A 20,157-nucleotide genomic window follows, 5' to 3' on the forward strand; every position below is an offset into this window, starting at 1 on the left:
CATTAAAAAGGAGGAAACCCAGCATCTGGTGATGTCCATGAGTTCAAGACTTAAGGCTGTCATTGCCAGCAAAGGGTTTTCAACTAAGTATTAGAAATGAACATTTTATTTCCAGTTATTTAATTTCTCCAATTACTTTTGAGCCCCTGAAATGAAGGGATTGTGTTAAAAAATGCTTTAGTTGCCTCACATTTTTATGCAATCATTTTGTTCACCCCACTGAATTAAAGCTGAAAGTCTGCACTTCAACTGCATCTGAGTTGTTTCATTTAAAATTCATTGTGGTAATGTACAGAACCAAAATTAGAAAAAAGTTGTCTCTGTCCAAATATTTATGGACCTAACTGTAAATCACCTAAATACAAACATTGGTGTATGAAATTTTTTTTATAGTTTGTTCCTGTGAAAGAACGTTTACTCGATCAAAAATAAAAACCACGACTTTGTTGATATTTCAGTTTATAATTTAAAAACAGAATAAGAATCTGAAAATCTAGCAACATTACATTAAAGTTAAATCTGAAAGAATGATACCAAACATTCAGTTGTGCTTGAAAGTTTGTGAACCCTTTAGACTTTTCTATATTTCTGCATAAATATGACTTAAACATCATCAGATTTTCACTCAAGTCCTAAAAGTAGATAAAGAGAAACCAGTTAAACAAATGAGACAAGAATATTATACTTGGTCATTTATTTATTAAGGAAAATGATCGAATATTACATATTTGTGAGTGGCAAAAGTATATGAACCTTTGCTTTCAGTATCTGGTGTGACCCCCCATTGCAGCAATAACTGCAACTAAATGTTTCCGGTAACTGTTGATCAGTCCTGCACACCGGCTTGGAGGAATTTTAGCCCATTCCTCCATATAGAACAGCTTCAACTCTGGGATGTTGGTGGGTTTCCTCACATTAACTGCTCACTTCAGGTCCTTCCACAACATTTCGATTAGATTAAGGTCAGGACTTTGACTTGGCCATTCCAAAACATTAACTTTATTCTTCTTTAACCATTCTTTGGTAGAACGACTTGTATGCTTAAGGTCGTTGTCTTGCTGCATGACCCACCTTCTCTTGAGATTCAGTTCATGGACAGATGTCCTGACATATTCCTTTAGAATTCTCTGATATAATTCAGAATTCATTGTTCCATCAATGAAGGCAAGCCGTCCTGGCACAGATGCAGCAAAACAGTCCCAAACCATAATACTACCACCACCATGTTTCACAAAAGGGATAAGGTTCTTATGCTGGAATGCAGTGTTTTCCATTCTCCAAAAATAACGCTTTTCATTTAAACCAAAAAGTTCTATTTTGGTCTCATCCATCCACAAAACATTCTTCCAATGGCCTTCTGGTTTGTCCACGTGATCTTTAGCAAACTGCAGATGAGCAGCAATGTTTTTTTGGAGAGCAGTGGCTTTCTCCTTACAACCCTGCCATTCACACCATTGTTGTTCAGTGTTCTCCTGATGGTGGACACATGAACATGAAAATTAGCCAATGTGAGAGAGGCCTTCAGTTGCTTAGAAGTTACCCTGGGGTCCTTTGTGACCTCGCCGACTATTACACGCTTTACTCTTGGAGTGATCTTTGTTGGTCAACCACTTCTGGGGAGGGTAACAATGGTCTTGAATTTCCTCCATTTGTACACAATCTGTCTGACTGTGGATTGGTGGAGTCCAAACTCTTTAGAGATGGTTTTGTAACCTTTTCCAGCCTGATGAGCATCAACAACTCTTTTCTGAGGTCCTCAGAAATCTCCTTTGTTCGTGCCATGATACACTTCCACAAACATATGTTGTGAAGAGTGGACTTTGATAGATCCCTGTTCTTTAAATAACACAGGGTGTACACTAACACCTGATTGTCATCCCATTGATTGAAAACACCTGACTCTAATTTCACCTTCAAAATAACTGCTAATCCTAGAGGTTCACATACTTTTGCCACTCATAAATACTGTATGTAATATTCGATCATTTTCCTCAATAAATAAATGACCAAGTATAATATTTTTGTCTCATTTGTTTAACAGGTTTCTCTTTACCAATTTTTAGGACTTGAGTGAAAATCTGATGATGTTTTGGGTCATATTTATGCAGAAATATAGACAATTCTAAAGGGTTCACAAATTTTCAAGCACAACTGTATATATTTAGGTTTTAAAATAATCCTGATTTAAATCATGACAAAAAACATGACATAAAAACATCAGATAAAATCGTTGCACTTTTAGGCTTAGGATTTTGTGTGTGTATATATGTATATGTATGTATATGTGTATATATGTATATGTATGCATGTGTGTATATGTGTGTATATATATATATATATATATATATATATATATATATGTATATGTGTATGTGTATATATATATATATATATATATATATATATATATATATATATATATATATATATATATATATATATAATAGAGAGAGAGTGTGTGTGTGTATGCTATGCTATGTATTCATCTGTATCAAACCTAAGTTGCTTCATTCATAAATAAGCAAAAACTACCACATAAAATTAAGAGAAATTCATTTGAATAGAAAAAGTTTTAATTGCGTTGTCTGTATTTACAAAATTGCCATAACCTGAGACCTGCCTGTATACAAGTCTGGATGTGTGTGTGGTACATGTATATGTATTTAAACAAAATATTGTCAAGCAATGCCATTACAAGTTAAATTTGGGGTACAGTGTTACATTTACATTTGGATGTATTATTCCTTATTCTGCTCAGATTGTTTTTTTATTATTTTTTTCTTGTGTAAAGTTATAATACTGATTCTCTAAGTGCAAACATGATACCATCCTTAGGAGAACCAAGAGAGGGAAGAGCAAGCTTCTCAGAGGAAAAGCTTTAAACGCAGTGAATCTGTTGAAAAAGCTATTGTGAGTTGATACTGGTTTCAGATATTTGAACTTGGGTACATAGCATGCAGTGGGCACATCAAAAATAAACAGATTATGGAAAACTTATTGGAATTGAGAGATTGAAAAGATGTGAGATGATATGCTTCTTTAAATACTCAAATGGTGGAATGCTTGGTCTCTTGTGGGTACCTTTACTTTCTAATCTGATGGCTGTCGCTAGGAGGACTTGGGGTATTGGTGATGGCTTCAAGTGAGAGGGGAAAAGTTATTTTCCTGTAAGGCTCATCTAATTTACTTGTTTTACATAGGAGGCTGCTTCCTTAATCTCTCAGAGGACAGTGAACCCCCGAGATATTTTCAGACAAAAAGAGCGTGGTTTGTCCTCAGAAGGTAGTGGCTTGTCTGCCAGTACTCAGCCAGGTAAATGTCACTTTATCTAGACATTATGGGATGAATTTATTATTATTTATAACATCAACTACCAACTTAAGTAAATGAACTTTCAAATTAATATAATTAAAATAGAGGGCTTTATGAAATTTATGTTGTTCTGTAAGTATAGTGCATTTAGTTTTGTAGAATTTTTTTTTTTTTTTAGTATTCCGTACAGTTTAAACATTTTGTAGATGATTCATTCAAACCTATTGTTTTAAAACTTTTTTCATTAGACATTTTTCATGTAGACATTTTTATTTGCATTTCATCCTCTGCTTTCTGTTTTTCTGCATTTAACTTGACTGCTTTCATGATGTCAGCTTTCTATTGATAATAAAGCTTATTTGGTTGATCTATGTTGTTTGTCTTTGCTTGCCCATTTTCCTTTTGCTGTGTGTTGCAGTGGTTTCCTTTGTATCTTTCATTCAGGGAGGTTGCAAAGTCCATTTCTATCCAGGCAACCCAGTGACCCAGAGCGGTCCCCATCTCACCAGCAACCAGCTTTTCCCATGCTGGTTTCACCTGTTGCAGGTCTGCCATTTCTCTGGGTATTTTATCTGACTCCATGTTTTGTTTGATTTTTTTTGTCCAAATGGTAACATTTGGGGGGAAAAAAAGGTCACTTCCTTAGTCGTTATGAACTTGAGTGATTAAAATCTCTGTGAGGTAAGGTAAACAGTTGTAATCCCTCCCTTATCTTTGTTCATGTAAAATGCCATTCCTATGCCTGTGCTTTTTAACCTAGATATTCATGTTTAACATTTTAATACTGTTGCCGTCATGTCCATCTGCTTAACAAACTTAGCAGGTCCACAGAGTGCTTACTGTTAATAAAACCATAGCAGTCCAAATATATTTGCATTCTAATAATTGTAATGTTCTCTCTCTACTTGGCTTATTCTCCTTTGCTATACTTCATTAATTAGCAAGTGGAAAGAGATACTCATGCTTATGTAAAATTTGCTTTGTCCATACATTTGTACAGCACACTGATTTTTATTTGTTTCTATACATATTATTGAGGTAGTAAGTATACTGTGTGTATTTTGATACATTTAAGATATGTAATGAAGTTGAAACAAAGATTCATCCTTTGGTTTGTTTTATCTACAAGAAAAAACTTTGAGTTAATAATCATTTTTGTGTTCAATCCAGAGCCAAATATACAAGAGAAATCAAACTTTGAGCAGGCTAAACAGGAAGTACCACAACAAGAGCACTGGACAGGTGGGTTTGAATGAACAATACTTGTCACTGTAATCATTTTCTAAAAGTAGAATTTCTGTAAGCCTTCATTGCAAAAGTATGTTCCAGTGATGTAGGAGCTGAAAGGAGGATTCCATAGGATGATACATATTGCTTCTGCTGTTCATGCGTTTAACCTTTACCCTTTTTGCTGCCTTGATCCTTAAATTCTGCTGTTGATGCTTTTTATTAAAACAACGGGGACATACAAAGCCTACAACAGGATCATCACACTTCACAGAATTTACTCTGTTTCAGCCCAAAAGCATAACTATTACCAAGCTTTGCATTAGTTAAGAATTATTGTTTGCGCAGCTTCCCTTTATAAATGTTTTGCAATATGTTATAATGTAGGGAACATTTATCTTTATACGAGTTCAAAATGCAAGCTCACCCAAATGATATCTGATCATTTAAGCTCAATCTTTGCCATGATGACCAGTGTGTTTATGGAAAAGGGAAGGAGTCTGGTATTCAAATACAAGAGGTAATTTTGGTAGTTAAGTGTTTTTTTTACTGTTTAGTTAATAATTACTTATGTGTTCCTTCTATACAGTTTCAGTCAGATATGTATTTTAATACGTATTTACAGGTGCTATTAATGATTAAAGTAAATATTGATTTATTAACTTTACAGTTCTTCTGACCTTTTAATGTTTTAATATGCAGGCAATAATCTGAGAAAATTGGTTTTCACAGAATTTAAATGTACACATTTTAATTATGAAAAAAAATTGCAAAACTTATGAACACATCCCCATTAAAGTGATAATTATAATCAGTTTAACTATATTAATTAAAGTTCTGGCCTGGTTTAGACCAATGATGGCCAGTATAATAAGTTGTTAGCACATAGGTACATCATGGCTCAGTGTAAAGAAGTACCTGGGAGTTGTCTATCAGGGTGTAAGTGGCTGTAGAGCAATTTATTATAAGGGTGTAGTGTTTGTCTGAATAATGGTCAAAAAAAAAAAATCTCGCCATAATGAAAGTGAAAAAATCACTACAAGTACTGTACATTTATGGCATTGTAGGCCTCTGTCACCTCACCTATGATCCACCATCAGAAAGAGGCTACAAAAATGCAGTCCACATCGGAGCATTATAGTCTAGTAGGACCATGAAAGCTCGGCTCAAGTAGGCTTAAATGCATTTAAATGATCCTGTAAAGTTTTGGAATAATGTTTTAGGATTGATGAGTGAAAAGTAGTACTGTGATTTTGGTTTGTTCGTGTTTTGCTGCATGAGATCCTGCATGACTTGGCCTTCACACTGGGGGGTGACTGATTAAAAACTGTGCTTACTTCCAGTTATTACCTCTTAAAGATGGAGTAACTGATTACTGACCTTTTTTTTTTCTTGATATTTTATGTTGATTGTTTTGTCTGTAAGGAACATTATGCAAGTAATTTTACTGTGCAATGTACATGTGACAATAAAAAGACCTTGATCTTGAATTGGCATAATTCCTTTATCAAATTGGGCATTGTACATTATATGGCGTTTTCCAATGTTTTAAAACATTGTCTTTTTTCTTAACCAAGGATCTCTTATGTGCATTGTTGTTGGGTGAAGATCTGACATTTATTTTGAAAATTATACCGTACTACAGAAAATTAAACTAGAGGCAAATACTGTACATTTTCATAACATATACTGCTCAAAAAAATTAAAGGAACACTTCTTAGTCAGAGTATAGCATCAAGTCAGTGAAACTTCTAGGATATTGATCTGGTCAGTTAAGTAGCAGAGGGGGTTGTTAATCAGTTTCACGTGCTTTGGTGTTAATGAAATTAACAACAGATGCACTAGAGGGGCAACAAATGAGGCGACCCCCAAAACAGGAATGGTTTAACAGGTTGAGGCCACTGACATTTTTCCCTCCTCATCTTTTCTGACTGTTTTTTCACTAGTTTTGTATTTGGCTATGGCAAATGCCACTACTGGTAGCATGAGGTGATACCTGAACCCAGCAGAGGTTGCACAGGTAGTCCAACTTCTCCAGGATGGCACATCAATACATGCCATTGCCAGATGGCTTTCTGTGTCTCCCAGCACAGTCTGAGGGGCATGGAGGAGATTCCAGGAGACAGGCAGTTAACCTAGGAGAGCTGGACAGGGCCGTGGAAGGTCCTTAACCCATTAGGAGGACCGGTATCTGCTCCTTTGGGCGAGGAAAAACCGGATGAGCACTGCCAGAGCCGAACAAAATGACCTCCAGCAGGCCACTGGTGTGAATGTGTCTGACCAAACAATCAAAAGCAGACTTCATGAGGGTGGCCTGAGGGCCCGACGTCCCCTAGTGGGTCCTGTGCTCACTGCCCAGCACCGTGGAGCTCGATTGGCATTTGCCATAGAATACCAGAATTGGCAGGTCCACAACTGGCGCCCTGTGCTTTTCACAGATGAGAGCAGTTTCACCCTGAGCACATGTGAAAGACGTGAAAGGGTCTGGAGAAGCTGTGGAGAATGTTATGCAGCCTGTAACAACGTTCAGCATGACCAGTTTGGTGGTGGGTCAGTGATGGCTTGGGGAGGCATATCCATGGAGGGACGCACAGACCTCATTAGGCTAGACAACGGCACCTTGACTGCCATTAGGTATTGGGATGAAATCCTTGGACGACCCATTGTCCAACCCTATGCTGATGCAGTGGGTCCTGGGTTCTTCCTGGTGTACAACAATGCCCGGCCTCATGTTGCAAGAGTATGTAGGCAGTTCCTGGAGGATGAAGGAATTAATACAATTGACGGGCCCTCACACTCACCTAAACTAAATCCAATAGAACACCTCTGGGACATTATGTTTCGGTCCATCCGACTACGCCTGGTTGCACCTTAGACTGTCCAGGAACTCAATGATGCCCTGATCCAGATCTGGGTGGAGATCCCCCAGGACACCATCCATCGTCTCATTAGGAGCATGCCCCAACATTGTCCGGCATGTATACAAGCACGTGGGGGCCATATTACAAACTACTGAGTACGATTTGGAGTTGCTGCAATGACATTTTGGCAAAATGGACTAGTCTGCCGCATCATTTTTTCACTTTGATTTTCAGGGTGTCTTTGAATTCAGCCCTCTGTAGGTTGATAATTTTCATTTCTATCAAACAATGTGGCATCCTTTCTTTCCTAACACATTACCCAGTCCATATCAGTATAGATATCCAGCATGATTTTTTTCCCATTGAGATCGTATGTGTTTTCAAAGTGTTCTTTTAATTTTTTGAGCAGTTTATTTAACCTTTATGTTTGCTTTGCATCAAAGTTGACTTGTTAAAGAGTTTAGAAATGAATAGTACTACGGCTATTATTTTTTTAGCATTAAACTGCGTGGTGTCTTCTGCAAGAAAGAAATTGAACAAAAAAATGAAAATCTTTTGATGTACTGTAAATGTGTCTTCTTCTATTTTTTTAGTACAAATTATAAAGTTGTATAGCTCTACCCTTTGTAGTGGGGAAACGGAGAATTTTATCTCATACAACCATGTCACAGCAACTTGATTAGTGTCAATTATAACTAAATAAATGAATAATAGAATTTTTCTTAATTTAAAGCATCTTTATGCACATCTAATTTAAATGATTATAACTTCCAAAATACAGCAAACTACAGCTGTGATTACTATGTTTTTAATTTAGTTCATATGCAATTTTATTATGACAGCTATGAAGCAGTGCAACTAATACTGTCTTTTCAAAACAGAGCTAACCAACATGCTAGGTACAGTTAGGTCCATAAATATTTGGACAGAGACAACTTTTTTCTAATTTTGGTTCTGTACATTACCACAAAGAATTTTAAATGAAACAACTCAGATGCAGTTGAAGTGAAGACTTTCAGCTTTAATTCAGTGGGGTGAACAAAACGATTGCATAAAAATGTGAGGCAACTAAAGCATTTTTTTAACACTCCCTTCATTTCAGGGGCTCAAAAGTAGTTGGACAAATTAAATAACTGGAAATAAAATGTTCATTTCTAATACTTGGTTGAAAACCCTTTGCTGGCAATGACAGCCTGAAGTCTTGAACTCATGGACATCACCAGATGCTGGGTTTCCTTTTTAATGCTCTGCCAGGCCTTTAGTGCAGTGGCTTTCAGTTGCTGTTTGTTTGTGGGTCTTTCTGTCTGAAGTTTAGTCTTCAACAAGTGAAAATGCATGCTCAATTGGGTTAAGATCAGGTGACTGACTTGGCCATTCAAGAATTTTCCACTTCTTTGTTTTAATAAACTCCTGGTTTGCTTTGGCTGTATGTTTTGGGTCAATTGTCCATCTGTATCATGAAACGCCGCCCAGTCAATTTGACTGCATTTAGCTGGATTTGAGCAGACAGAATGTCTCTGAACACCTCAGAATTCATTCGGCTGCTTCTGTCCTGTATCACATCATCAATAAACACTAATGTCCCAGTGCCACTGGCAGCCATGCACACCCAAGCCATCACACTGCCTCCACCGTGTTTACAGATGATGTGGTATGCTTTGGATAATGAGCTGTTCCACGCCTTCTCCATACTTTTTTGTTGCCGTCATTCTGGTAGAGGTTGATCTTGGTTTCACCCGTCCAAAGAATGTTTTTCCAGAACTGTGCTGGCTTTTTTAGATGTTCTTTAGCAAAGTCCAATCTAGCCTTTCTATTCTTGAGGCTTATGAGTGGCTTACACCTTGCAGTGCACCCTCTGTATTTACTTTCATGCAGTCTTCACTTTATGGTAGACTTGGATATCGATACGCCTACCCCCTGGAGAGTGTTGTTCACTTGGTTGGCTGTTGTGAAGGGGTTTCTCTTCACCATGGAAATGATTCTGTGATCATCCACCACTGTTGTCTTCCGTGGACATCCAGGTCTTTTTGCGTTGCTGAGTTCACCAGTGCTTGCTTTCTTTCTCAGGATGTACCAAACTGTACATTTTGCCACTTATAACATTGTAGCAATTTCTTGGATGGGTTTTTTTTTGTTTTCGCAGCTTAAGGATGGCTTCTTTCACCTGCATGGAGAGCTCCTTTGACCACATGTTGTCTGTTCACAGGAAAATCTTCCACATACAAGCACCACACCTCAAATCAACTCCAGGCCTTTTATCTGCTTAATTGATAATGACATAACGACGGACTTTCCCACACCTGCCCATGAAATAGCCTTTGAGTCAATTGTCCAATTACTTTTGAGCCCCTGAAATGAAGGGATTGTGTAAAAAAAAAAAAAGCTTTAGTTGCCTCACATTTTTATGCAATCGTTTTGTTCACCCCACTGAATTAAAGCTGAAAGTCTGCACTTCAACTGCATCTGAGTTGTTTCATTTAAAATTCATTGTGGTAATGTACAGAACCAAAATTAGAAAAAAAGTTGTCTCTGTCCAAATATTTATGGACCTAACTGTATATGAAGTAACTGGCTGAAGATAAGAGTTGAGTAATCAGGTCACCATTCCTTTTAGAGATTTAATGAAACATGTTTTTCTTTGTGAAATGCAGCTTCACGTGACTTTTTTCCTCTAATAGAATCACAAACCTATCAGTCTGAGGATCTTTATCAAAACCCATCAGAGGACTCGGGTGACGTGTATGAGGATGTTGCAGTGGAAGAGAATCTGTATGAGGAGACTTCTCAGGTAAGCATATGATAGCTTTGATTTGACCTTAAACTGCTGAGTTCATGAGGATGAACTGAGGCTGCCAGAAAGTTTTATTTGCATAAAGATTGATACATAGAACTTTATTTGTCCCCCTGATGAAATGTGTCTTTTTACAGAAACTATTTAAATAAATAAATAACGTGTATGTTTATGTATATGTGTGTGTGTGTGTGTGTGTATGTATATATAATATATATATATATATATATATATATATATATATATATATATATATATATATATATATATATATATATATATATATATATATATAAATATATACACACACACACACAAACAGTATGAGTAAAAAAGCAGACAATTCTAAAAGAATAGAAAAACTTACGACATGGCAGTCCCTTTCCCCGTGAGAAATGTATACAGGTATATTGCTGTTGGTGTGAAGGAGCCCCAATACCGTTTCTTAACAAACTTTTACTGAATAATTTATTGGCTGAATGTACTCAGTGCATCATAGACAGGATGTGCAACATTGTTTATAATGGCACTCAGTTTTGTTTTAAATCTCTCCTTTGCTACTATCTCCAGGGTATCCAGAGTGCATCCCATAACCGAGTCTGCCCTTTTAAGTAGCTTGTTGATTTGATGGGCCTGTCTTGTTGTGATGCCATGATCCCAGACACCACAGAGTAGAAAAGCACCCCTTATAAAACTATAAATAGATATACAATGGAAAAGGTTCTGAAAATACAATGTAGTTCAATTGCAGGTATTAGAAATAAGTATATTTGATCTTCATATGTTTGTACCACAAGTAAGCTGCCACCTTCTTCTTTCGGCTGCTCCCGTTAGGAGTTGCCACAGCGGATCATCTTCTTCCATATCTTTCTGTCCTCTGCATCTTGTTCTGTTACACCCATCACCTGCATGTCCTCTCTCACCACATCCATAAACCTTCGCTTAGGCCTTCCTCTTTTCCTCTTCCCTGGCAGCTCTATCCTTAGCATCCTTCTCCCAATATACCCAGCATCTCTCCTCTGCACATGTCCAAGCCTCTCTGACTTTGTCTCTCAACTGTCCAACTTGAGCTGACCCTCTAATGTACTCGTTTCTAATCCTATCCATCCTTGTCACACCCAGTGCAAATCTTAGCATCCTTAACTATGCTACCTCCAGCTCTGTCTCCTGCTTTCTGGTCAGTGCCACCGTCTCCAACCCATATAACATAGCTGGTGTCACTACCATACTGTAGACGTTCCCTTTCATTCTTACTGATACCCGTCTGTCACAAATTACTCCTGACACACTGTTCTCCACCCATTCCACCCTGCCTGCACTCTTTTTCACCTCTCTTCCACAATCCCAAGTATTTAAACTCATCCGCCTTCACCAACTCTACTCCCTGCATCCTCACCATTCCACTGACCTCCCTCTCATTTACACACATGTATTCTGTCTTGTTCCTACTGACCTTCATTCCTCTCCTCTCTAGAGCATATCTCCACCTCTCCAGGGTCTCCTCAACCTGCTCCCTACTATCGCTACAGATCATAATGTCATCAGTAAACATCATAGTCCACGGGGACTCCTGTCTAATCTCCTCTGTCAACCTGTCCTTCACCATTGCAAATAAGAAAGGGCTCAGAGCTGATCCCTGATGTAATCCCACCTCCACGTTGAATGCATCTGTCGCAGTCCTGCTGCAGACCTCACCACTGTCACACTGCCCTCGTACATATCCTGTACAACTCTAACATACTTCTCTGCCACTCCCGACTTCCTCATACAATTCCACAGCTCCTCTTGAGGCACCCTGTCATATGCTTTCTCCAGGTCCACAAAGACGCAATGCAACTCCTTCTGGCCTTCTCTAAACATCTCCATTAACATCCTCAGAGCAAACATTGCATCTGTGGTGCTCTTTCTTGGCATGAAACCATACTGCTGCTCACTAATCATCACCTCACTTCTTAATCTAGCTTCCACTACCCATAACTTCATGCTATGGCTCATCAATTTTATTCCCCTGTAGTTACTGCAGTCCTGCACATCCCCCTTATTCTTAAATATCGGCACCAGTACACTTCTTCTGCACTCCTCAGGCATCCTCTCACTTTCCAAGTATCCTTTAAACAATCTGGTTAAAAACTCCACTGCCATCTCTCCTAAACACCTCCATGCTTCCATAGGTATTTCATCTAGACCAACGGCCTTTCCATTTTTCATCCTCTTCATAGCTGTCCTTACTTCCTCCTTGCTAATTTGTTGCACTTCCTGATTCACTATCTCCACATCATCCAACCTCTTCTGTCTCTCGTTCTCTTCATTCATCAGCCTCTCAAAGTACTCTTTCCATCTGCTCAACACACTCTCCTCGCTTGTGAGTACGATTCCATCTTTATCCTTTATCACCTGCCTAACCTGCTGCACATCTTTCCCTGTCTGGTAATTGTGCCTATCTCACCTCCTCCCTAAACTCAGCCTTGCAGTCTTCCTTTTTCAGCTTCCACCATTTGATCCTTGGCTCCGCCCTCACTCTCTTCCTCTTCTTGATCTCCAACGTCATCCTACCGACCACCATCCTATGCTGCTTAACTACACTTTCCCCTGCCACCACTTTGCAGTCTTCAATCTCCTTCAGATCAACTCTTTTGCATAGGATGTAATCTACCTGTGTGCGTCTTCCTCCACTCTTGTACGTAACCCTATGTTCCTCCCTCTTCTTAAAATACGTATTCACCACAGCCATGTCCATGCTTTTGGCAAAATCCACTATCCTCTGACCACCTTCATTCCTCTTCTTGACACCATACCTACCCATCACCTCCTCATCTCCACTGTTTCCTTCACCAACATGTCCATTGAAATCCGCTGCAATCACCACTTTCTGTCCCTTGGGTACACTGTTCATCACTTCATCCAACTCACTCCAAAAAACTTGCGGTGCATATGCACTAACAACATTCATCATCACACCTCCAATTTCCAGCTTCATAATCATTACTCTGCCTGACACTCATTTCACCTCCAAAACACTCTTGACATACTGTTCCTTCAGAATAACTCCTTCCCCATTTCTCCTCCCATCCACACCATGATAGAACAATTTGAATCCACCTCTGATCCACCTGGCCTTACTCCCCTTCCATTTAGTCTCTTGCACGCACAATATATCAACCTTCCTTCTCTCCATCATATCTGCTAACTCTCTTCCCTTACCAGTCATACTGCCAACATTCAAGTTCCTACCCTCAGTTCCGCTCTCTTTACCACAAGTAAGCCTAATTTTGAAAAATACTCTTAAATATGTAAATAATTTTTTAATAGTATATTGCAGTCGCTACTGTATGCTCTTTCTTCAGACTCTCTTTCTCTGTGTAAAGATTCCTTAAGTGCTCCAAAGTTTCAAAATGATTTTCAAGCCAAACCTCTTTAAAGGACCAGTTATTTTGTCACAATCATGGTATATATTAATTTAACACAAATACACTGCCTGGCCAAAAAAAAATTCGCCATCTGGATTTAACTAAGCAAATAGGTACGAGCCTCCTATTGGATAATTACTGCATGGGCGATTATCTTTCAGCTGGCAACAAGTTATTTAACCCCAACTGGTGCAATGAGTTGCTTCTCATTTCTTAAACAACCATGTCGAAAGACGCATCTCGTGGTCGTGGAAAAGATGTTAGTCTGTTTGAGAAGGGTCAAATCACTGGCATGCATCAAGCAGAGAAAACATCTAAGGAGATTGCAGAAACTACTAAAATTGGGTTAAGAACTGTCCAACACATTATTAAAAACTGGAAGGATCGTCTTTCGAGGAAGAAATGTGGCCAGAAAAAAATCTTGAATGATTGTGATCGGCGATCACTTAAACGTTTGGTGAAATCAAATCGAAGAAAAACAACAGTAGAACTCAGGTCTAGGTTTAATAGTGAAAGTAAGAGCATTTCCACACGCACAATGCGAAGGGAACTCAAGGGATTGGGACTGAACAGCTGTGTAGCCGTAAGAAAACCACTAATCAGTGAAGCAAACCGGAAAAAAAGGCTTCAGTTTGCTAGGGAGCATAAAGATTGGACTCTGGAGCAATGGAAGAAGGTCATGTGGTCTGATGAGTCCAGATTTGCCCTGTTGCAGAGTGATGGGCACATCAGGGTAAGAAGAGAGGCGGTCAGACTCTACCATCATTAATGCAAGATCTTGGTGAAAAATTAATGCAACACTGGATGGAACTAAATCTTGTGACATTGCAGAAGCTTATCGAAACAATGCCACAGCAAATGTGTGCCGTAATCAAAGCTAAAGGCGGTCCAACAAAATACTAGAGTGTGTGACCTTTTTTTTTGGTGGCGACTTTTTTTTTTTGGCCTGGCAGTGTATATTCTGAAGTAAAGCATATTTTCTAAATTAAAAAAAAATTCTGGCCCTCTGTTTTATAATGGAGCTTATGGGTACTAGGTACCCATTGTGAAAAAAGACAACTTATCCGAATGCATCCACTTTGAAGTCATAAAGGTTTTAGTTAAGAAAACATGCCTTCCATGTTTCTGGGGAATGCTTATTTTAATTTTTTTGATTGTTGACATACTAATTAATCCCGAGGGGAAATTACTGTATAACAGTAAAAGAGATCTGGAAATTGAGTTTCAAAAGAGTTTCATTGTACTTTTTAAAAAATAACAAGAAATCTGAACTAAATACTTTGTATTGCTTTTTTAATAAAAGTCTTAGATTTTTGAAAGTGTCAAAACACCTGTGTGTTGCACTTTCCATGGTGAGCTGTGTGCTTGTATGGTACAAAAAAATACTCAAAAAATGAAAAAAGCTGAATGTGTGATAGAACAGACTGATGTACAACAAACCAGTTATTGATTTTAATGCATTATAAGTTACTCTTGCTGAGGTTATCATAATAAAAGAATTGAGGACAGAATTTTGAAAGAAAACTCCCTGATACTAGTCAGTCTATAAATACACAAGGAGAACATGCAAACTCCGGCACCTTGAGGTAGGATTGGCCTCTTTGTGCTACTACCGTGCCTATGTTAAAGCAAGTGCACGTCAACCTGAAGAAACTTACATAATTGGAAATGCTAAATTGACCCCAGTGTGTGTGTGTGTGTGTGTGTGTGTGTGTGTGTGTGTGTGTGTGTGTGTATGTGTATCTGCTCTGTTGTGGACTGGTTACTTGCTGAGGTAGACACCACCTGCCCAATGCTGTGCACCTAATGTTTCCTGGATAGGCTCCAGCCTTTGTGACATGCATAATTGGAAAATGCAAAGAGAAAAGAAACAAACTGGAATAAGAAAAATGGAAGGACAGTAACTTTTAATAAATGTATTTTTTTCTACCATATTTTAAAGGAGGAGGCTCAAAGTGATGCTTACAATTACACTGAGGAAGATGCAGCTGCCAGAGGAATCTGTGCCAGAGCACTTTATGACTACCAGGCTGGTAGGTTAATTTGAATCCTTCCTGTTTGCTGTTCTCTGCTTGCCAGACGCACAGTTCAGTGTCCTTTTCACAGCCTACAATATATTAAACACAAAAATGTCAAAAATTATTTTCAGAAACAAGTGTTCAGGCTTAAGTGTTTTTCTGTAGTCTCATTATGTAATTAGTAATCAAAGTTTGTACTTGTATCTGCCTGTGAGCTTTTGACAGCACTCTATGCCTAAACACGGTGAAGAGTACTTCACAGGAATAAGCAGAATTTATTTTTTAGGTTACATTTTTATGGTAGCAATTTCTTCTTTTTCAACAGTATTACATTTTTCCAAAAGACTAATGAAAACAAACTACAGTACTTGTTAATATCTTTTTTAGTGAAATGCACAGTTTGTTTCATGCAGCTTTGTGAAACAAGGGAATTTCACATTTCTTTAAATAGTGTCAAAATTTGCAAGTAATACTTGTATTAATAGTTTTCATAGTTTGTATTTTACTCACATTCTGAAAGAATAGTTTTCAGATTAATCAGTAAATCAATTTCTAATCCTATCTTATTTTTGTTCCATTCAGGGTTGCTAAACAATATTGAATATGGCATTAAAAACGTATTGAAACCCCCCACTATTGTGAATTATTGTGTGCTACACATTATCTGCTTATTTTATTTTTTTCTCCACTTGTGATAAATATGTTTGCATTTTCTCATATTGTTTACATACCTCACAATTACATTACAGGCAGGTTAGTGGAGTTACACATTTATATTCACAAGATTGCCGATCTTGTGCTTCCAGATCCATTGCTTTAGCAACTTTTACTTTACTTTTACTTTACTGTGTATTTTAGGATAAAAAGGAAATAAATGCAGGACACTGAATTTTTCAAAATTCTCTAAACTTTGTATTTCAGATTTTTTTTTATTTTTGCATTCTGAAAGATTATTATGCAAGATGCTATGTAGAATAAGAGCTAATCTCTGAATAGAAGCAATTGCATGATTCAAGTGATAGCAAGCATTTGACAGTTTTGATGTAAGCTCCTTAACGTAATATACTAGTTATTAAAAATGTAGAATCAGTCTTTTTATTTTATTTTATTTTTTTTGTCAGTTTCGAAAGATGAATTGGCTTACTATGTTGGCTACTCTTACAGTCTTTTAAAATACATGTGCCACTTTAAAATTAAGCTTATGTAAGAAGGTACCACTGCCACACCTTCCCATAAACACTGAGAGCGCAGTTTTATCAAGTATTTAATTTGAACACAAAATTGAAAGGAGCCTCACCTCACCAAGAGAATTTTGAAGAGTAAGAGTTGCAATCGGCATCACAAGATGTACAATTTGAAAGAGGTATACAAGGTGTAAGCAGTGAAGACAGGAATTTTAGAGTATTGAAACAAACGGCTTTATAATTAAGGGACTGGGTTTTGAAGATAAATCGGAATCTCGTAGAAAGTCAAATTGAGGGGTTAAAGGTTGCAGCATGTTGTTCAAGTAAAGGCTGTCACAAAAAACAGTAAGATTTTAAACCATTTGTAACCTACTGATGTTTAAGGTTTAGATGAAACATATTTTGTTAATCTTGTTTAGTTCCTTTCTGGACACTTTAACAACAAACTATAGGAAAGATTGGGCAACCTGCTGTTTGAAGAAAAATTACTCTGTAATTTAAATATGCGAGTTACAGACAATGGATTAGCTAGCACTACCCCCTGATGTAGCCGACTGTAACTTTGTGAAACAAAGCATTTTTATCAAGGTAATAAAATCTATGTAATGCTAAAGGTTTGGACATTATGTTCAAAAACATTTATGGTTACCTCAGATTCTTGTACCACATTTACTGACTTTTTATTTCCTTGAAGATACATAATAGTCAAAGTAAAACAATATTCTTAATGCAGTGTTTTCACAGAAGTAACATTTCCATCATGTCTTTTTAGCTTATGCAGTTGTGAGTAAATGTGGTACAGTCTTCAGTTCTTTTTCTTTTTCTTCTCTTTCTTACAGCGGACGACACAGAGATTTCATTTGATCCAGATGATATTATCACTGGTATTGAGATGATTGATGAGGGGTGGTGGCGTGGTTTTGCTCCTGATGGGAACTTTGGAATGTTTCCAGCCAATTATGTTGAAGTTCTCACCTCTTAGCTGAAGTTTGAAACTTGAAAACACTGTAATGGGGAAGACGGATGAGAAATATTGAAATGTGAACTTGATTTTCATATTACTTTCTCTAGCCAGTGGATTTCCTCCAAAGCAAACTGAACCTACCACCATGGCCACTGATGAAATAGCTTCCTTTTTTAAGAAAGTTGTAGAAAATTATTCTTTGTGTCATTTAAATCTTCCTATTAATTTTGTTTTCTTTTATTTTTGCCATCACATATCAATTTAAGGCCAGTTTCATTTTCCTAGATTTAATGTTGCTGTATATTGCAGATTGCCATCAAAAAGGTAATGGCCTGTGATACTGTCTATATTGTTTGGCAAGTTTAAGTAAAGTCCAGCAGCTAAGACCACACCTCTGTGTCTACAAGTATACATACATGCTATGTATATGATGTGGTGAACGTTTGAAGGTATAGAGGAGGTATTTACTATAAAGTAAGGACCAATTCATTCTAAATAAGCATTCCCATATTGCCTTGTTTTGTTTTTAATTAATAATTTATCGTATTATGACCAATAGAAGACCACCTACGAGAAGTTTCTCAGTAAGTGTCTTTTTTTCCTTGTACTTTCTAAATCTGAATCAATTGGTTATACTGTACACAGAATAATTTTATGGTGTCTTTATAAATAAAGATTCAAAGAAGTTTTCCCTGAATTATTTTTAATGTGCTGACATAAATCTAGCATTTTTTCTCCTAGATCACTCTTACTATGATTTTTCATTTTATTCAGATCTTGGATTATGTGAATCCTTCAGTTCTACAGGTATTATCCTGTAGATGCCAATACCTGTAACTCAATCAGTAATTTGTTGTGATGACTTTTTTTGGTACGTCACAAAAATTCAAAAGTGTGTAGTGCGCAGTTGATATTTGTATTTTCATTCTCATCCTTCCAACTATGCAACATCATGGGTGGTATATTTAGGTTTGTAGGTCCCTCTGTTGTGACCTGAAGAAATATTATATGCCACATGTAATGCATGTAGTATTTAAGTATTTTTTCAGATCACAGATTTGTTTTTTAAACAGTAATAATGAGATTTATATTGAATTGTCTGATTGAAATGTGTCTTTCTTAAAACATCACAATCTGCTTTTCAAAAATACTCTTTTCTGTTGCATTTTGTTTGCATTGACTTGATTTCCTCTTGCTGTTATTTTGGAACACTGATGTTTGAAGGGGTGTAATGTTTTTCTGTTAGCTGACCATACTACATCCTGAAAAATTGTTTATCATGGATGAAAGTCTCATTCATATCATTTGAGGTGTACAGTTATCAAATGTTACCCTAAAAGCCACCCATTTAATAACATAGTTAGAATTTTGGGAGTGTTACTTGGTGTTTCCCTTCAGCTATAATTCTTTCCTGTCTGAAAGCCTGATTGAATTTAAAATGTGAATTGCGACATGGACTTCAGAATATTTTTGTATTATTTTGGAAGCAGAATTTTTTGTGTGTGTGTGTTTTTTTTTTTTTTTGTTTGTTTTTTTTTTTAAACACTGAGGCTTACGATACTAATACGCAAAATAGCCAAGAGGGTGCTAAAAGGTTTAAAGTGGAAATATATATGTTTAATGCAGATGTAAAAGTCAGTTCAAAAGGTTTCTTATATGATCAAGAAGTTGTACAGTACTTGTGCCTTTTGTCTCACACAGTGAATTGAGTCAGTCTTAGGATTTTAAAGCAGTTTCTGGTGGTGTGGGTTGGGGTTGGGTGTCTTTTTAGCCTTTATATATAATTTTTGGGTATATTTTCTGGACAAGGAAAAAGTCCTGCCTTATGGGTTAGAGCTTAATCATGGAAGCATAAAGTGTGTGGTCTTTTTTTCCACTTTTTTCCGCTAGCATGATATCAACAATAATTGGTTTTAAAGACTAAGTTGTCTTGAAAATATGAGTTTAAAAAACTTATATGATTAAAAATAAATCAATTATTAAATATGAACCAAGTTTTATTTGTTGTCTCCTGATTTTTTTTTTTAATCTCTTATAATTGTCTTGCTAATGTGTGATTAAAATTCTTGCAGAGTGAAGTAGTTTCAAGGTGAGTGTTTTTTTTTTTTCTTTCATATTAATTTTTTTTTTTTTAATGAATACATGGCACACATTTTTTCAGACACACTTGCTCCGGAAACCATTCAGTGTTCAAATTCAGTAATTTTAATTAGAAATTGACACAGAAAACTTTGGCATATGCTTTTATCTTTATTTTTCTTGTTCATGCCTTTTATTTGCCTATGTGGTTCTAGACTGAATTCAATAGAAGGCAAATATATTCTTTTAATTAGTTAGGCCCATTGCTTAGTTGTGTTTGACAAAGCTCTACATATGAAGCGCGTGGTTAACTG

General features: G+C 36.9%; 1 protein-coding gene across 4 annotated transcripts in view; it reads left to right on the plus strand.

Moving 5' to 3' along the window:
- dbnlb (drebrin-like b) overlaps nt 1-19,764 on the plus strand; it is an 89,584-nt gene extending 69,820 nt beyond the window's left edge. The window contains exons 9-15 of one of the 4 annotated variants that reach the window (XM_028799333.2): nt 2,836-2,910; nt 3,201-3,312; nt 3,757-3,858; nt 4,483-4,554; nt 10,079-10,188; nt 15,541-15,631; nt 17,640-19,764. In XM_028799333.2, the coding sequence (XP_028655166.1) occupies nt 2,836-2,910; nt 3,201-3,312; nt 3,757-3,858; nt 4,483-4,554; nt 10,079-10,188; nt 15,541-15,631; nt 17,640-17,782 (705 nt within the window). In that variant the 3' untranslated portion in view covers nt 17,783-19,764. The remainder of the gene's footprint in view (nt 1-2,835; nt 2,911-3,200; nt 3,313-3,756; nt 3,859-4,482; nt 4,555-10,078; nt 10,189-15,540; nt 15,632-17,639) is intronic. The other 3 variants (XM_028799348.2, XM_028799339.2, XM_028799357.2) reach the window with 3 other exon arrangements.
- Nucleotides 19,765-20,157: the final 393 nt, after the last annotated feature.

The sequence above is a fragment of the Erpetoichthys calabaricus genome, chromosome 1 (genome assembly GCF_900747795.2).
Source record: "Erpetoichthys calabaricus chromosome 1, fErpCal1.3, whole genome shotgun sequence".
NCBI classification, from domain to species: Eukaryota; Metazoa; Chordata; class Cladistia; order Polypteriformes; family Polypteridae; genus Erpetoichthys; species Erpetoichthys calabaricus.